Raw genomic sequence first — 15,264 nt, 5'->3', positions numbered from 1 at the left:
GCCCAGCGGGGTCATGATCACACCCTCTCCCTCCTGCAGCAGGGGATCCGGGAAGGCCTGGAGTGGGGAGGTAGGAGCTGGTTACAGGAGGATGTGCGTGGTCTAAGAAGTGCCCACCAGACAAGGATAGGGGACTGGAGTCATTGGGTGTCCACACAGGCTCTGGACTCTCTGCCTGTCCCCTCTGCTTCCCGCCAGGTGCGAGTCCCCACGGGGGCAAGGCCCTGCTCTAGGGTGTGGCCTCAGAGGTCCTACCTCCCTCAGCCAGAGGCAGCTTCTCTCTCGGGTGGGAGGGGCTCATCGAGGAAGCTGGAAGGTGCTCTGGGCCCGCTGTGATCCCGAAGCCCTTCCTAGCAACCCTGGCAAGTGGACTCTCGTTCTGAAGGGGCTACTATAAAATCTGACCTGTTTCTCCCACCGCTGGCTTGAAAACCCTGCCTTCTGGGTCCAAGCATGATCAGGGCCAAGGTGAAAAAAAATTGTATTTCAGGCAAAACAGCCAGATTGCCTACTGCTGAGCTGCACACCCCAGCATGGGCAGGGCTCCCAGGTGTGGGCACCATCTGTGGTCGGGGGCTGGAGAAGAGTAGTGTGGGCCCCTGGCCATTGCATGCAGGCTTTCTCCAGCCGGGCAGGCTAAGGAGTCCACCTTTCTCCTTTTCAGAAGTGGCTGGGGTTCCTGCTCATGGTGGGCGTGTACGCGTGTGCATGGGAGATGATCAGAAAAGCCCAACCCGATGTCTGCAACCCTGGAGGCTGAGTGTTGAGAGGCGGGGGTGAGAGCAGAAGAGCAGCAGGCTCAGCATCCCCTTGGGTCACAGCCCTTCAGTTTCCTTCCCTCGAGAAGTCCCCTTCTAAAGCTGGGCTGAGTGGAGTGACCACAGATATTGAAAGGCTTTGGGTTAGGCCAGTGGAAAGGAAGGATGGGTTGGTGTTTAGGAAACTTCAGCCCTGGGGCCCTTTTCCTGGCAGGAAGCTGGTTGAAAATCCGACTGGGTGGGTGGGTGGAGGGTCGGGGGAGGTTTTTCTGGGGCTTGAGACTTGGTGGGCAATTTCAGCTGGGGGCGAAGGCCTTTGGTGTGCCCCTACTGAGATTCTGAGTGAGGTCTGGGCTGGATAACCCATGGTAGAGAGAGAGGCCTTTCTTGCCCAGTATCTTGACCTCCAGTGCTGACCCAGGGAGAGAAGGAGATGGGGAAAGTGACTCGGGTGGGGGTGTTGGGCTGGCCAGAGGGGGCCACTTGCGACTGGCTTTCTAGCACACATTCTAGCTCTGGTGGGATGTTGGATGCAGTAGGGCAATTCTAGCTCTGTGTCGCTTCTCTACCCCCCTCTACCCCCATGTCTCTAGCAGCTACTCCCTGTGTCTTGATGGATCAAAGTTTTCTTCTAATTTAGGATTTGGAAATATCACCAGGACACCCCCTGCCCTTCACTCTCTTAGGATTCTTAGCTAAAGGCGCAGGCTGCAGGGATTCCTTTCTCTGGCTGGGCTTGATTGGTTCTGGGGGTCATGGAATGAACTAGAAGAGTCAAGGATGGTTTGGTGAATGGATGCCCTGGCCCTTTGCAGAGTGTGTCCCTTGCCTGGTCACACGTGCCAGGTGGCAGGATGGGGGAAGCCCTCACTTCTGGCACGGGAGCCTCCATAAGATTGTGTAAGGATCATCCTGTGAGGCTCTAGGTCCAACTGTAGGACAAGCAAAATAAGCGTCCTTGTGCCCTGAATCCCCTGGGCTAATCTCCTGACCTTTAAGCACGCAGTGAATTCTGTGCCTACAGAAGGCTAAGGAAGCCAGGAAGTTCCATTTCCAGGCCCCCATGACAGTGCAGCCTTCAGTTCAGTCAAGGTGGGAAGGCATTAGCTTATGGAGAGGCGGAGGGTGAAGTCAGTGGAGGGCCCAGGGCTATACTCTTCCAGAGGCTCCCACAGGCTGTCTGGGGGCCACAGGTGCAGGTGGGACTGTGTCAACTCAGCTGCTCTTGGGGGGCCCAGCTGTACCCGGGTCCTGCTCAGGGAGGTAGGAATCTGCTGAAGCAGGGAAAGAAAGATGCTGCCTCAGCTTGTGTGGAGGACAGCTCTCCAGCCGGTGCCCGGCCTCAAACTCCGCGCTGATTTCTTCTCTGGATGTGGCCTGGCCACATCTATCAGCCTTCCTGTTCTGGGGCAGAAGTCTGGTCAGTGCGAGAAGGGCACATCTTTTGTTCTGGGCCCCGAAGAAGCCTTCTGTACCCCAGGCCCACCCCTGCTGTTCTTCTCTGTTGTCTCCTGGGGGTGGGTCTCCTGCCTGGTCCCACCGGGAGTGAACGGATTCCTTTTTCCTGGGGGCTCTCCGGAGCGAAGGCCCGCTGTGCAGCGCGCTGCCTCTAGGTGTCGCTGTCTCCCTGCGGTAGCGCCCCCCCTGAGCAGGACCTCCCGGGGGAAGGCCTGAGAGTGGCTGTTCTGGGTAGGGATGGGGGATTCTGCGGTATTGAGGAGGGGACTTCTGGCCTAGGATTTTATTATGTTCTGGGGCGAGATGGAGTCGAGGAAACCTCCCAAATTACTCTTTGGTTCCAGGAAAGGGCAGTCATGGCTCTGGGCCATGGTGCAGGCTTTTCCTGGGGGCAGGATCTGGAGTTAGGGGTTTATCAGAGGACAGGGGGACTGGGAAGACGATGTCTGTGTCTGGAGGAAACCATTTTAGGAGCTTGGCTTCGAAAGGATCAGGCGAGCCTGTCCCTGCCGTTCACCTACCTCTCTTTTTCCCTGTCCCCTCCCTCCTGAGGCACTGTGGGTGTGGACATTGGGGCCAGGATGGGAAGGTGGCCTGATGATTGCACATTGGTGGAGGAGCAAGGTTCCATTTGCAGCTGGGGTGCGAGGAGGGGAGCTTTTCCCTTTTGCAATTATTTGGCTTTTGGAAGGAAGAACAAAATAAGAGATAGAGGGGAAGGGAGTTTCAGAGGAGGGTGGAGAGGAAAGAAAGAGAGGAGCTGAGAGAGAAAAAAGAAGGCCATTCAAAGACAAGAAGTAAAAAGTGATGAAGAAACAGACCTCTTGGGAGGCCATCAGCAAGAGAAGCGTAAGATATAGCCAGGCGCAAGCAGAGCTAGAGTGGGGAGGAGAGAGCAGGGGGCGCGGGGGGCATGGATGCTCCCCAGGCTTGCCAAAAGCATTTGCTATTGTAGGGGGCCGGGGCGGAACTTGTCTTGCGGAAGGCGAGGGTTCAGGTCTCTGTCTGGTGTGAGGTCGGACTAGAAGGTGTGGAGGGATGAGGTGGGAAAGGGGTAGCTCCTCCTTCCTGGGCTCGCCTGGACGGTAGAGTTAGGCTCATCTCTCCCTGTCTTGTCTTAAAGTCAGAATGAGAGTCAGAGTGAGTACACTGGGAATCGGAGGGGGCATTTCCACCGCTATGTGTGACCTTGAGTTGTCATCACCCTTCTTTGGGCCTCAGTTTCCCTAGGGTAAAATGTGGGGTTGGTCTCTGGTGTCTATGAGGTCCTAACAGGCTATGACAACGAAATGACTTTGCACTGCTTCCAAGGTTTCGTGCAGCGCCATGGATGGGCCTCTGGCTGGAGCTGGGGTTTACAGGAGGGCTGGGTGGTATGAAAGTGAGATCTTCCCCACTCCCTGCACCCCCCAGCAAGCCGTGCAGCCCCCAGCAAGCCATGCACCCCCCAGCAAGCCGTGCAGCCCCCAGCAAGCCGTGCTCTCTGCTGAGTCTGTGACATTCTCCTCTAGGCTCCTGACGTCTTAGACCGTGGTCTTGAGCCGGGACCTTCCTGGCTTTATTGTGCTGTGCTCCTAGGCGCAGGGCCGCTGCTGAGGGGGAATGGAGTGCAAACGGAGAAAACTTGCTCCTACATCCAGGGGAGGATGACGCCTGAGTTCTCCCTCGGGTGTGAGGAGGGCTGTCCCACAGAGTCGCCTTGGTGTGCTTTGGTGTGAAATGGGTGTGACGTTCCCAGCAGGGCCCAAGCCCCCACGCCTGCATCTTGGGTGGGAGATTGTGGTGGCCGTCATTCATGCTTGTCTTCCCTCCCCACCACCCAGACGAGACCCTCCGCTCTTTGGCCAGCCCTTCCTCCCTGCAGGGCCCCGAGCTTCACGGCTGGCGTCCCCCAGTGGACTGTGTCCGGGCCAATGAGCTGTGTGCCGCCGAATCCAACTGCAGCTCCCGCTACCGCACGCTGCGGCAGTGCCTGGCAGGCCGCGACCGCAACACCATGCTGGCTAACAAGGAGTGCCAGGCGGCCCTGGAGGTCTTGCAGGAGAGCCCGCTCTACGACTGCCGCTGCAAGCGGGGCATGAAGAAGGAGCTGCAGTGTCTGCAGATCTATTGGAGCATCCACCTGGGGCTGACTGAGGGTAAGCCTGGGTGGGGCTGCCCAAAGGGAGGGGGGGTGGCGCAGGCGGAGAGGACGTGAGGCGGGGCAGGGGTTCAGGAGGGAGGACTAGGTGATGGGGCAAACTGGCCAGCTCTCTATGTCTACCTGCTAGGGGAACCTAGAACCCGGAGAAGTCGCTGCCCCACCCAGGAGGGTGGCATTGTTGGAAAAGGCCAGGAGAGACAAAGAGGAGGCAGAAGCGACAGCTGGAGGAGGGGAGAGGGAGGTGGTGGGAGGAGGAGAACACGCACTGGAGGAAGGGGGGTGAGTGGGGTGGGGGAGGTGAGCAGGGTTTGGGTGGGAGCAAGACCACGTGATTCAAGCAAGGATGGTGTGAAGTGGTTCCAAGAGAAGGTGAGGCAAGAGTGACCAGGCAGATGAAGAAGTGAGAACCAAGAGAGAGAAGGGGCAGGCTGGGTGAAGGCTGAGAAACCAGCCACTTCTGCTGCCACAGCTGCTGCCCTGCCCCAGGGCTGATCCCAGAGCTGGCTGCCCCTACTCTGTCCTTCTGGCTCCTGCCTCCCTGCTTCCAGGACACCAGCCCTTCATGTGGCTTCTGGACCCCACGGCTGACCTGTCACCTTCTACAGGGCTTGGGGCAGTGTGCAGGCAGCAGGCCCCACATCCCTTGGCAAACCTGCCTGGAGTCAGAAGGTAGAACCTATAAGTCCCTCTGCCAATAACACACCCTCACGTCCCCTCCCCCTCCAGACCTGGGTGTGGAGGATTTGCATCTGTTTAGGAGGTGGGCCACTGGAACCAGACGTTCATTTATTAATCGAACGCATGTTTATTGAGAGCGTACTGTTTGCTACATTCTAGGTGTTGTAGGAACAGTTGAGGGCAAGCTGGTGTAGCCTCTGCCCTCCTGGAGCCGAGTCTGGGTGGGGTGTGGATAAATAAGGGGGCTTCTGTCATTTGATGGCATAAGTGCTGTGAGAGGGAAGACACGGGGTGCGATGGCAGCAGCTTGGAGGGGGCATCCACATCCTTGCTGTACAATCTAAAGCGTCTTCCTGGAAGAGGCAGGCTCCAAGCTGGGGCTGAAGAGTGAGTCAGAGTCAGGAAATGGAACATAGGTGAAAGGAGGCAGGAAGAGTGTGGGAGGTGGAGGGAACAGCATGGAAAGACCCACTGTGAGAATGGAACCTGTTTACAGAGCTGCAAGTGGCTTAGAATGGTGGTGGGTGGCAGGTGGTGTGTGGTGGGTGGTGGTGGAAGTGGGGAGGAGAATTAGGGGCACAGGGAGGGATCCCTGAAGGGTTTTAAGGGTGATGATCAGATCTGTGCTTCAGCAAAAGGCTTCTGTGCTTCCAGTGGAGAGAGCAGATTAGAGGACTGTCCAGAAGCTGCTGCTGTGATACAGGCCAGGAACAGTTGTGGCAGAACCAGGACAGTGGCAAAGAAGGAAAAATGGGTCTAAGAACTATTTATTTGTGTATTTATTATTTTTATTGGGGTCTCACTATGTTGCCCAGGCTGGTCCCAAACTCCTGGGCTCAAGCCATCTACCCGCCTCGGCCTCCCTAAGTGTTGGGATTACAGGTGTGAGCTACCACACTTAGCTAATTTAAACATTTTTTTTTTGTAGAGATGGGGTCTCGTTATGTTGCACAGGCCTATCTCAAACTCCTGGGCCCAAGCAGTACTCCCACCTTGGTTTCCCAAAGTTCTGGGCTTACAGGTATGAGCCACTGCCCCCAGCCCTCTGAGAGCTATTTAGAAGAGAGAATCCACAGGTCTTGGTGACTGACGGGAGAGGAGAAGGGAAGGGGAGGGAGGAGTCAAGAAGGGCACCCAGTTTCCTGTCTTAGGCAGCTGGGCAGATGATGGAGGCCTCAGAAGAATCAGGCCAGTCTTTGAGTGGAGAGGGGAGGGCAGGGGGATGGGGAATCTGTTTTGGGGCCCATGGCTCTCATTGACCACACCCTGCAGATGTGCAGGTCTAGAGTTGAGGGAGGAAGTGGGTCTGAGTGAGACTGAGGAATGGACATGAGCCTGCAGGTAGAAACCAGGGCCAAGGGGGTGTGCATCACCACAGTGAGAGGAGGGTGGTAACAGACCCCGGAGGCCACGGCATTTAAGGATGTGGGGAAGGGAGCCTGCAGGGAGCTGAGAAGGTGCTGGGGAGAGGTGGGAGGAGCAGCAGGAAAACAACGGGGGGCTCATCCCAGAAGAGAGGACCCTCAACAGGGTCAGATGCCTTAGGGTAAGCTGAGGCTGAGGCTCTTAGCTTCTTAGGCACCTGCTGTGTGCCTCAGAGGGTGACACACTGGTGGAGCCATGCTCCCCGTGCCGGCCATCATATGGGGCAGGAGACCTTTCCCCGGGCCCTCCTGCTGGAGGGAGGAGCCTGGTTAGGGAGCAGACAGGAACAGGGGGATTGGGAATGATGAATGCAGATGACTCTTTCCAGAATTTTGGTGTAAAGAGGAGAGAAAAAAGGATGCTTGAAAAAAAAAAAAAAAAGATAGGAGAGGATCAAGCAGTTTAAAATCTAAGGTTGGACAGTAGTGGTGGCGATGTTGCCATAAAGAAGACAGAAGGGTCTTCTGTGGAATGGTGCCTTTGGGATGGGGAGGGGCTGGGTCCAGGGCACAAAGTGGGCCAGGGGATGAGCCTTAAAACAGGGGAGCAATGCTCCTTTCAGGTGCTGGGAGGGAGGGAGGAAGTGGCTGCAGGTGTGAAGCCGGATAGAGAGGGATCCCTGACCAGTCAGAGATGGCTCGAATATGTTCTAAATATGGGAATAAGAAATGCATATGATTACTACCATCATTAATAGCAAAGTATTCCTCATGAATCAGGTGGTGCCTTCTCCCTAGCAACCTGGATTCCTAGAACTAGCATGAGCAAAGGGAGGAATACTGTCCTGAGGGTCCTGCACTCTACTCTTCAGGAGATAAGGTGCTGTCCTCACCCAGAGCCGGACTCTATAGTGTACAAATAATTAAAGCGCTCGATGCCTGAGCTGAGTAGTTTTGTTTCTTGTCTTCTTTCTAGCAGCCTTCAGTTTCTACCCAAGGGAGACTGGGCAGCAGGTTCGGGTGGGCTGCAGAGTGGACAGGGGAGAGAATAAGACAGAACTGTCAGCCAGAACAGCTGGGTGGGCACTTGGGCCTTTTAGCACCAACAGCCCTTCCCATCTTACTGGCTCCCTCTGTATCACTGCATCAGGCCACGGGAGGACTGTGCCGATGGGTTCCCAGGGAAATGAGCATGATGCTGTGTGCATTTAGCTGCATGATGCTGCGTGCGTTTAGCTGCACGCTGCTGTGTGGTTTTCAAGGCCCCTTGACCAGGAGTGCCTGACTGCAGATGGCTTCTCTGATTCCAAATCTCGTTTTTTGAGATAGGGTCTCACTCTGTCGCCTAGCCTAGAATGCAGCGGCGTGCTCACTGCAGCCTCCACCTCCTGGGCTCAAACGATTCTCCCACCTCAGCCTCCCATGTAGCTGGGACCACTGGAGCCTGCTACTATGACTGGCTATTTTTTTTGTTTAAAGTACAGATGAGGTCTTACTATGTTGCTCAAGCCGATCTTGAACTCTGGAGCTCAAGCAATTCTTGTGTCTCGGCCTACCAAAGTGCTGGGATGATAGGCGTGGGCCGCTGTGCCTGGCCTTGAGTCTTTTTATTTATTTATTTTTTAATGAGACAGAGTCTTGCTCTGTTATGCAGGCTGGAGTGCAGTGGCAAGATCATAGCTCACTGCAGCCTCAAGTTTCTGGGCTCAAGTGACCCTTCTGCCTCAGTCTCCCAAGAAGCTAGGACTACAGGCACATGCCACCACGCTTGGCTAATTTATTTTTTATAGAGATGGGGTCTTGCTATATTGCCCAGGCTGTCCTCGAACTTCTGGCCTCAAGCAATCTTCCCACTTTGGCCTCCAAAAGTGTTGGGATTATAGGCATAAGCCACTGCGTCCTGCCTGGTTCTAAGTCTTGAGACGGTTTATTCATTCATTTATTCAATAACCATCTGTTAAGCACCTACTGTGTGCCTCAGAAGGTAACAGCACTGGAGGGACTGTGTTCCCTGTGCTGGCCAGCAGACAGGTCGGGAGACCTTTCCTCTGGGCCCTGCCTAGAAAATACACCTTTACTTTTTTCCTTCCATAGAAGACTGCATCTTTTCTCTGTAGGGGAATTCCACCTTCTCCTGGGTCTTGGGAGCCCAGAGGTAGTTTCTGCCCAGGGCTGACCAGGGGAAGCCAGGAGGCCTCCGGGTAGTGTTCTTGTGAGTGGCGGCGTCTACCTGAGAGGCGAGTGTCCGTGGCCTGTTGAGCAGTCTCCCTGAGGGAGCTTGCGAGTCCTTCCTCCCTGTTCCTTGATAACATTTCATAACCTGACGCGGGCCTGGGGCTGCGGAGAGGGCAAGAATCGCCGAGAGGAGCGATGTGTGTAGGTTTGGATTTTCCTTCTGATTCTCAGCCTCTCCTTGGCCCCTGCTGGTGGGCGTGATTTACCATGGGCTCTGCTCCACCTTCTTCCGCTCCCTGGGACTTAGCGCTCAGTATGCAGTCAAGGCACACAGCAGGTGCCAAGAGCCCGTGGCAGCAGTGGGGAGGATGGAGAGAGGGCTGGGGTAGGAACGTGACCACAAGACGTGGCTGCTGAGCTCCTAGAGTCTGAACTGCAGAGTATCTGGCGATCATTTGGGCTCACCCCTACCATTTGGCAGGGAAACTGAGGCATGGATGGGTGAGATGGCCTCCCAGGGCACACAGAAAGCTCGTGGCAGGACCCAGAGTGGGTCCCAGGGCCCCGACTCCTTATCCAGGTCCCTTTTCACTGCCTTGGGGGAGATCCCACGGCCTGGGCCCCGTTTTCCCCCACTGCCATTACCACCACCAGTATTTACACAGTGGGCTGCCACTGTTGGCTGCGTGGGGGCTTTGAGACCAGGTTTCTTGCCTTCTGCAAAGGTGACAGTGAAATTCAGTGTCCTTTGGTCCAAAGGTGAAGAGCAAAGCCTTCTTCCATTCCCAGAATCTGACATTCTGGCTCTGGTTTCAGTGGCTCACACCTCAGGATTTCTCACTGGTGAATTATTCGGCAGAAACAGGCTACACAAGTTGACTTAAAGGGGCTGGGCCCCTCCAAATCAGTTCCGGAAGAGGCTGTTCCCACCCTGTGACCCCCACCCCATTAATCAGACTGGCCTAGCTATACCTAGGCCTGTGGCTGTGCTAGATGCAGTAGGGAAGGACAGGCCCCCCCACCACCCCAGGGGACCATCTGGCAGACAGAAGACTGATCTTGGGAAAAGGGGAACAATAGTACTTATTTAGGAATGATTTGGTTCCAGTAACACTCTGCATTTTGGGAGACAGTATTCACAGCAGTGAAGCACTTGGGCTTTGCCTGGGTGTGAACCCTGGCTCTGTCGCTTGTTAGCTGTGTGACCTTGGTCAAGCTACTTAATGTCTCTGTGCTCCTTGTTCCTCCTTATCAGTCAAACAGGGAGAAAAATAGTGCCTATCTCATAGAGTAGTTAAGAGGATGAAATGAGCTATATCTAAAGCACTTTCGGTGCTGGCACCGGGAAAACGCAGTCTAACATTATTTTTATTGTAAAAGTGATTTCTTAAGTTCCTATATTGTTTGGCCTCAATAAATAGCAATGGCTGGTAACCCCACCTCAAGAAGTTTCTCAAGAGAGTCTAAAGTGCCAGTGGGTGGGGTGGAGGACATTGAGATCATCCAGGCTGGTCAGGGGCCCAAAGGTCCCAAGGAGAAGGTGGGATCAGATATGGGCCATAAACAATGCGTCTCAGCTGGGCACGGTGGCTCACGCCTGTAATCCCAGCACTTTAGGAGGCTGAGGTGCACAGATTGCTTGAGGTCAGGAGTTTGAGACCAGCCCGGCCAACATGGTGAAACCCCATCTCTACTAAAAATACAAAAATTAGCTGGACATTGTGGCACACGCCTGTAATCCCAGCTACTTGGGAGGCTGAGGTGGGAAGATTGCTTGAACCCAGGAGATGAAGGTTGCAGTGAGCCAAGATCGTGCCACTGTACTCCAGCCTGGGTGAGAGTGAGACTCTGTGTCAAAAAAAGAAGAGTCTCGTTTGGATGAGGCTGTTGGCAAATTCCAGCTGGGCACCTGCTGTGAGTCCTGGGTATTGCGGGGCATGAGGGTTGCTCTTAGGAGGTGACATGAAAGGTGGAGGCTGTTCCTCGTGCAGGGAATGTGCTTCCTCCTTGTCCTCTGGGGCTGTCCCCTTTCCTGGGAGTCTGCCGGAAATAACAGGCAGCCTCCTTGCTTGGTGAGCCTGCAGGGGGCTAGTTGAGTCTCCAGTTCCAGCCTCTGGGTGACCACATGCAGGGGGGTTGCAAAGCCCCTCTTCCACATGCATGATGCCTTGCTGCAGGTAGCCCTGAAGAGGCTGCCTCACCTGTGCTCCCTCTTAGGCAGAGGGTACCTGCCTGGGCACCGGGCCCTGCCTGGATGGGAAATGAGTCTGTGAGGCTGTGCCCTGCTTTTCACTACACACACACACGCGCGCGCGCACACACACACACGCACGCAGGAAGAGTGATGAGCCATCAATTTCCCCTCGCCAATAACGTCTCAAGAGGCTATTTCCTTTCCCGCTGAGGCCTCAGCAGAGGAAGGCGGGATTCCTAACCCTGTGGTGGGGTCTTCAGAGGAGCCCTGGGCCATCCATCTCCTGTTACTCACTTGCTTTTCCATTCCTGAGCCCCCGAGGCACCCAAAGCCTCGAGGAAAGGCCCAAGGAGCCTGCAGGTGGTGGGGAGGACAGGAGGGCCCTGCAGGAGAGGGGCCACACAGATGGAAGCTGGGGATCAGCCCACCCACTGAGCAGACCTTTAGCCCCTCCAGCAAGATTCTCCTGGCGACACGATGGGAGGCAAAGAGGAAATTCTGTCCTCCTCAGTGACCTGGGTGGAGCTGGCGTGGTGTGATGGGAAAGGATGCTGGTGGGAGGGCCAGGACAGCAGAGTCTAGCTCTGGCCATTCCAGGAGTAGCTGCGTGATCTCAGGCAGGTTTCTTCACCTCTCTGGGCCACCTCAGAGCCATCTCTTGTGAAATCGGGAATGATTGTGGAGAGCATTCTGACTTCAAATCCTGTGATTGATACCCGGCCTTACGTGGGCCAGCGTTGCTCCACTTCCCCCAGACGCACCTGCAAGTCCTTCCAAGGGGGCTGGCCTTGCAGGGTGGTCATGAGAGAGAAGCATCAGGCAGTTCTGAGCTGCTGTCAGGGAGCTTCTCCTCTAGTTGGGTAGACAGACCTGCCCAGATGAAATGCTAAACATTTTGTTGCTAATGTGCCCTGGTCCTGCACTGTTCACTTTGGGAAGGGCTGCCCTGTCTCTTATCCCTTGGGTGGCACGAGCTTTCCCCTGTTAGAGAGCTTTCCTCCGGCAGATTTGCTAAGTGCTGGCAGCACTCTGGCCCGGAGGAGCCTGCGTCTGATGCCTGTTCTGTCTTGCAGGTGAGGAGTTTTATGAAGCCTCCCCCTATGAGCCGGTGACCTCCCGCCTGTCGGACATCTTCAGGCTTGCTTCAATCTTCTCAGGTAAGTGAGCTCGCACTGGGACTTGGCCCGTTCTCCTCTCGTCCCTGTGGCGTGGCAGATGGAGCTCTGGGCTTGGACAGGTGTCCTGGCGTCCAATGATGGCCCTGCTGCCCATCAGCTCGTCCCGTAACGGTTCTGAGCCTCAGTTCCTCCTCTGTAAAGAACACGACGCCCACCTCCCTGTGTGCTTGTATGGAGTAAGGCGTTGCTGGAAATTGTCTGGCCAGGTGGCTGTCACGGAGTAGGGCTTGAATCTGGAACCTGGTGTCACCCTTCTATCTTACCCTTGTTCCCTCCTTCCAGTTCCCTGGCTCCCTGCTTTGGAGCTCTTCCACTTGGTCATGTTGCTTAACCTGTCTGGGCCTCAGTTTCCTCAGCTGTGATGGGAGAGTACTGTACCGACCTCATTGGATTGCCGTGAGGTCTAAGTGGGTCAGTGGGTGGTAAAGTGCTCAGCACGCCGCATCAGTCAGCATCAGCTGTGGCTTGGTATTACTGGTCCTATGACGATCTGTTCTGCCCTGGGTTTTCCCTCTCTCTTGAGGGCTCTGCTTCTTGAACCACATGAAGGGAGGTGTCTGCAGGAGCCACTCTGGTCCTCAGGCCACCCCCTGTGCCATCCTCCCTGGGGAGTGATACCGTCTGCACTGGGTTCTAGCTTTGTCTGCCAGGCTCCACATGTAGGGGCCAGGTAAGCTCTGGGGGTCTTTCTTCTTGGCTTTGTTTTCTGTGGCATCTGGGAGACACTGGGCCTAGGGCAGCCCACCCTGCCTGGGCCACTTAGGAGTGCTCTGTGGGGGTGGGGGGTGAGCTCCTCTAGGGGATTGCTGGAGATTGATGCTCCAGGGGTGGCCAGAGTGGGGCTTGTTCTCAGGGATCTTTGAGCACAGGAAATCTGGTTTACATTCAGTTTTGTGGCAGTCTTTGAAATCTTCTGGAGTTTCTATGGCTCTAAAGCAGGGTTTTCAACAGCAGCGCTATTGACATTTTGGCCTGGGTAATTCTTTTTATTTTATTTTATTATTGTACTTTAAGTTTTAGGGTACAACGATAGACTGGATTAAGAAAATGTGGCACATATACACCATGGAAGACTATGTGGCCTGGGTAATTCTTTTTATTTTATTTTATTATTGTACTTTAAGTTTTAGGGTACAACGATAGACTGGATTAAGAAAATGTGGCCCATATACACCATGGAAGACTATGTGGCCTGGGTAATTCTTTCTTGTGGGAGTAGCCGTCCTGTTAGTCTGAGGCTGTTCAGCAACGTCCCCGGCCCCACTGGATGCCAGCCACGCTCTTGGAAACTGTGACAACAAAGATGTCCCCAGACAGGGCCAGATGTCCCCTGGGGGGCACAGTCACTGCCAGTTGAGAAGCACTGCTGTAAGCTGTTAGCTGAAAGCATTTCCAGTGAGACCCTAAGCCCTTTCAAATAAAGAACTCCCTAGGGCCATGTTTCTCAACCATTCTTTTTTCTTCATTATTGTTTTCCAAGGAGAAAAAATAATTCTTCCTAACTAGAGAAATTAAATACCAAGGAATAACGTTTTGTCTTGAAGGTTTCAGTTTTGGAGGACCATAAACCATTGTAAGATCTCCTTTTTCTTTTTCTTTTTGTCCACCCAAGAACCAGCTTTTGCTCCCTTGAGGTGATGCCCTTCCCTCCCGTGGAGAAAGCACGCTCTAGGAGATTGAAACAGGGATGATACACATTTCCCTAGTGGGAGAAATCTTGGATGCCCAGGCAGGGAGGCATTGGTCAGGGAGTGGCCATCTGGGTATGGCCTTGGGCGCCGGCGGTGGTTGGGGTGGTGGTGAATGGAGTGGAGACCTCAAAGTCAGCTGTGTTGAGCACCTTGCCCTGGGCTGTCAGCATCATAACCCCCAGTGGGGTCATAACAGAGGCTCTGAGCTCAGAGCAGCTCCCATGCTGGCACTGCCTGTGGGCACCATGGCAGCTCTATGGTAAGTCTTGGCCAAAGGCTGGACTGGATGGGGCTGACTGAGAGTCCTTCACGCATGAGCATTCTGATTCTCACATTTCCTGATGAGTTTTGCATAGAAATCCACTTGGGACCATTCCTTCTGAGACAGTGCTCTGGGGCTCAGAACCGGTTGAGGATGCCATTGACCTGTGGATGCTATGGTGGGCACACCCTGGTGGCCCCCAGATATACCCGTGTTCTACTCTGTGTGACCGGCAGATTACTACTGTGTCACAGGTGACACTGGGCTGCCGTCCAGTAATAAATAGCTTTGACTTGCCCCTGGATGTTGAAGCGCAGAGATCCTCACCTTAGCCCAAGCCCCTGCTGCCCCCTGGACTCATGCTTAAGTATCTTCCTAGCAGAAAATCTTTACATAATGGACTTGACACTCTGTGCGACAGGATGTTGACAAGACAAATGAGGAAATTACTAGGCCTGCAGTTCACCGAATCAGCCGCCTTTTACCTGCTGCCCAGAGATAACTGGGCCCCACGCAACTCTGGGTTTCTGTGCTCCAGGGACCACTCCCTGCCATGAGGGCTGGGCTTTGGAGACTGTGCCGGTCCCTCCTCATTGCCTCTGTTGACTCTGCTCCACCCAGAGAACCCTTAGGGTTAGGTGAATAGGCAGCTCTGTCTGGGGATACTTGGGCACATAGTTGAGTAGGGAGGCCCTGGCCCTGCTACCAAGAAACCAAGCTGGGGCTGGGCACAGTGGCTCACGCCTGCCTGTAATTTCAGCACTTTTGGAGGCCAAGGTGGGAGGATTGCTTGAGCCCAAGAGTTCGAAGCTGCAGTGAGCTGTGATGACACCACTGCACTCCAGCCTGGTCAATAGAGTGAGACCCTGTCTCAAAAAAACCTCCCAAAACAAAGGCAAGAAACCAAGCTGGCCATGGTGAGGAGCTCAGCAGAAAGAAGGTGAGAACGGGAGCTGCGAGGCGGTTCCAGTGCAGTCCCCACCACAGATCACCTGTAGGATCTTGGGCAGGCTCATTTCATGTGCCAGATCTTGTGTCTGAATGAAGACATGAGCTTGGAGCAGTGCTTCCCAACCTTTGTCCCATCAAGGCACACAGAAAATGGTGATGTGGCAGGGTGAGCAGACCAGCTTAGTGCTCAGGCCATCACGAGCCTCCTGCTTGTCAATATCCGGGCACATGTATCCCCCACCTGTGTGTGGCACGCTGGCTGCAAAGTCTTATTGTGAGTAGCCCAAGAACCTGCACTAGAGCTTTGGCATTAAAAGGCTGCCACCCCGTAGGATTGCATGAAATCCTGTGGGAAGCCCCTCCCCACCCCCACTCATTTTGCCTGCATGCTGCCCCCTCCACTTCTCTGTGG

At 54.8% G+C, this 15,264-nt stretch overlaps 1 protein-coding gene across 4 annotated transcripts in view; it reads left to right on the top strand.

Annotated features, from left to right (window-relative positions):
- GFRA2 (GDNF family receptor alpha 2) overlaps positions 1-15,264 on the top strand; it is a 99,367-nt gene that overhangs the window by 1,976 nt on the left and 82,127 nt on the right. The window contains exons 2-3 of one of the 4 annotated variants that reach the window (XM_055295554.2): positions 4,040-4,354; positions 11,844-11,927. The exons of 1 other annotated variant lie outside the window; for it this stretch is intronic. In XM_055295554.2, coding sequence (XP_055151529.1) covers positions 4,040-4,354; positions 11,844-11,927 — 399 coding nt within the window. The remainder of the gene's footprint in view (positions 1-4,039; positions 4,355-11,843; positions 11,928-15,264) is intronic. 2 more of the 4 variants (XM_055295555.2, XM_055295557.2) reach the window with 2 other exon arrangements.

The sequence above is a fragment of the Symphalangus syndactylus genome, chromosome 10, assembly GCF_028878055.3.
Source record: "Symphalangus syndactylus isolate Jambi chromosome 10, NHGRI_mSymSyn1-v2.1_pri, whole genome shotgun sequence".
NCBI classification, from domain to species: domain Eukaryota; kingdom Metazoa; phylum Chordata; class Mammalia; order Primates; family Hylobatidae; genus Symphalangus; species Symphalangus syndactylus.
This window is presented reverse-complemented; position numbering and strand designations above follow the sequence as displayed.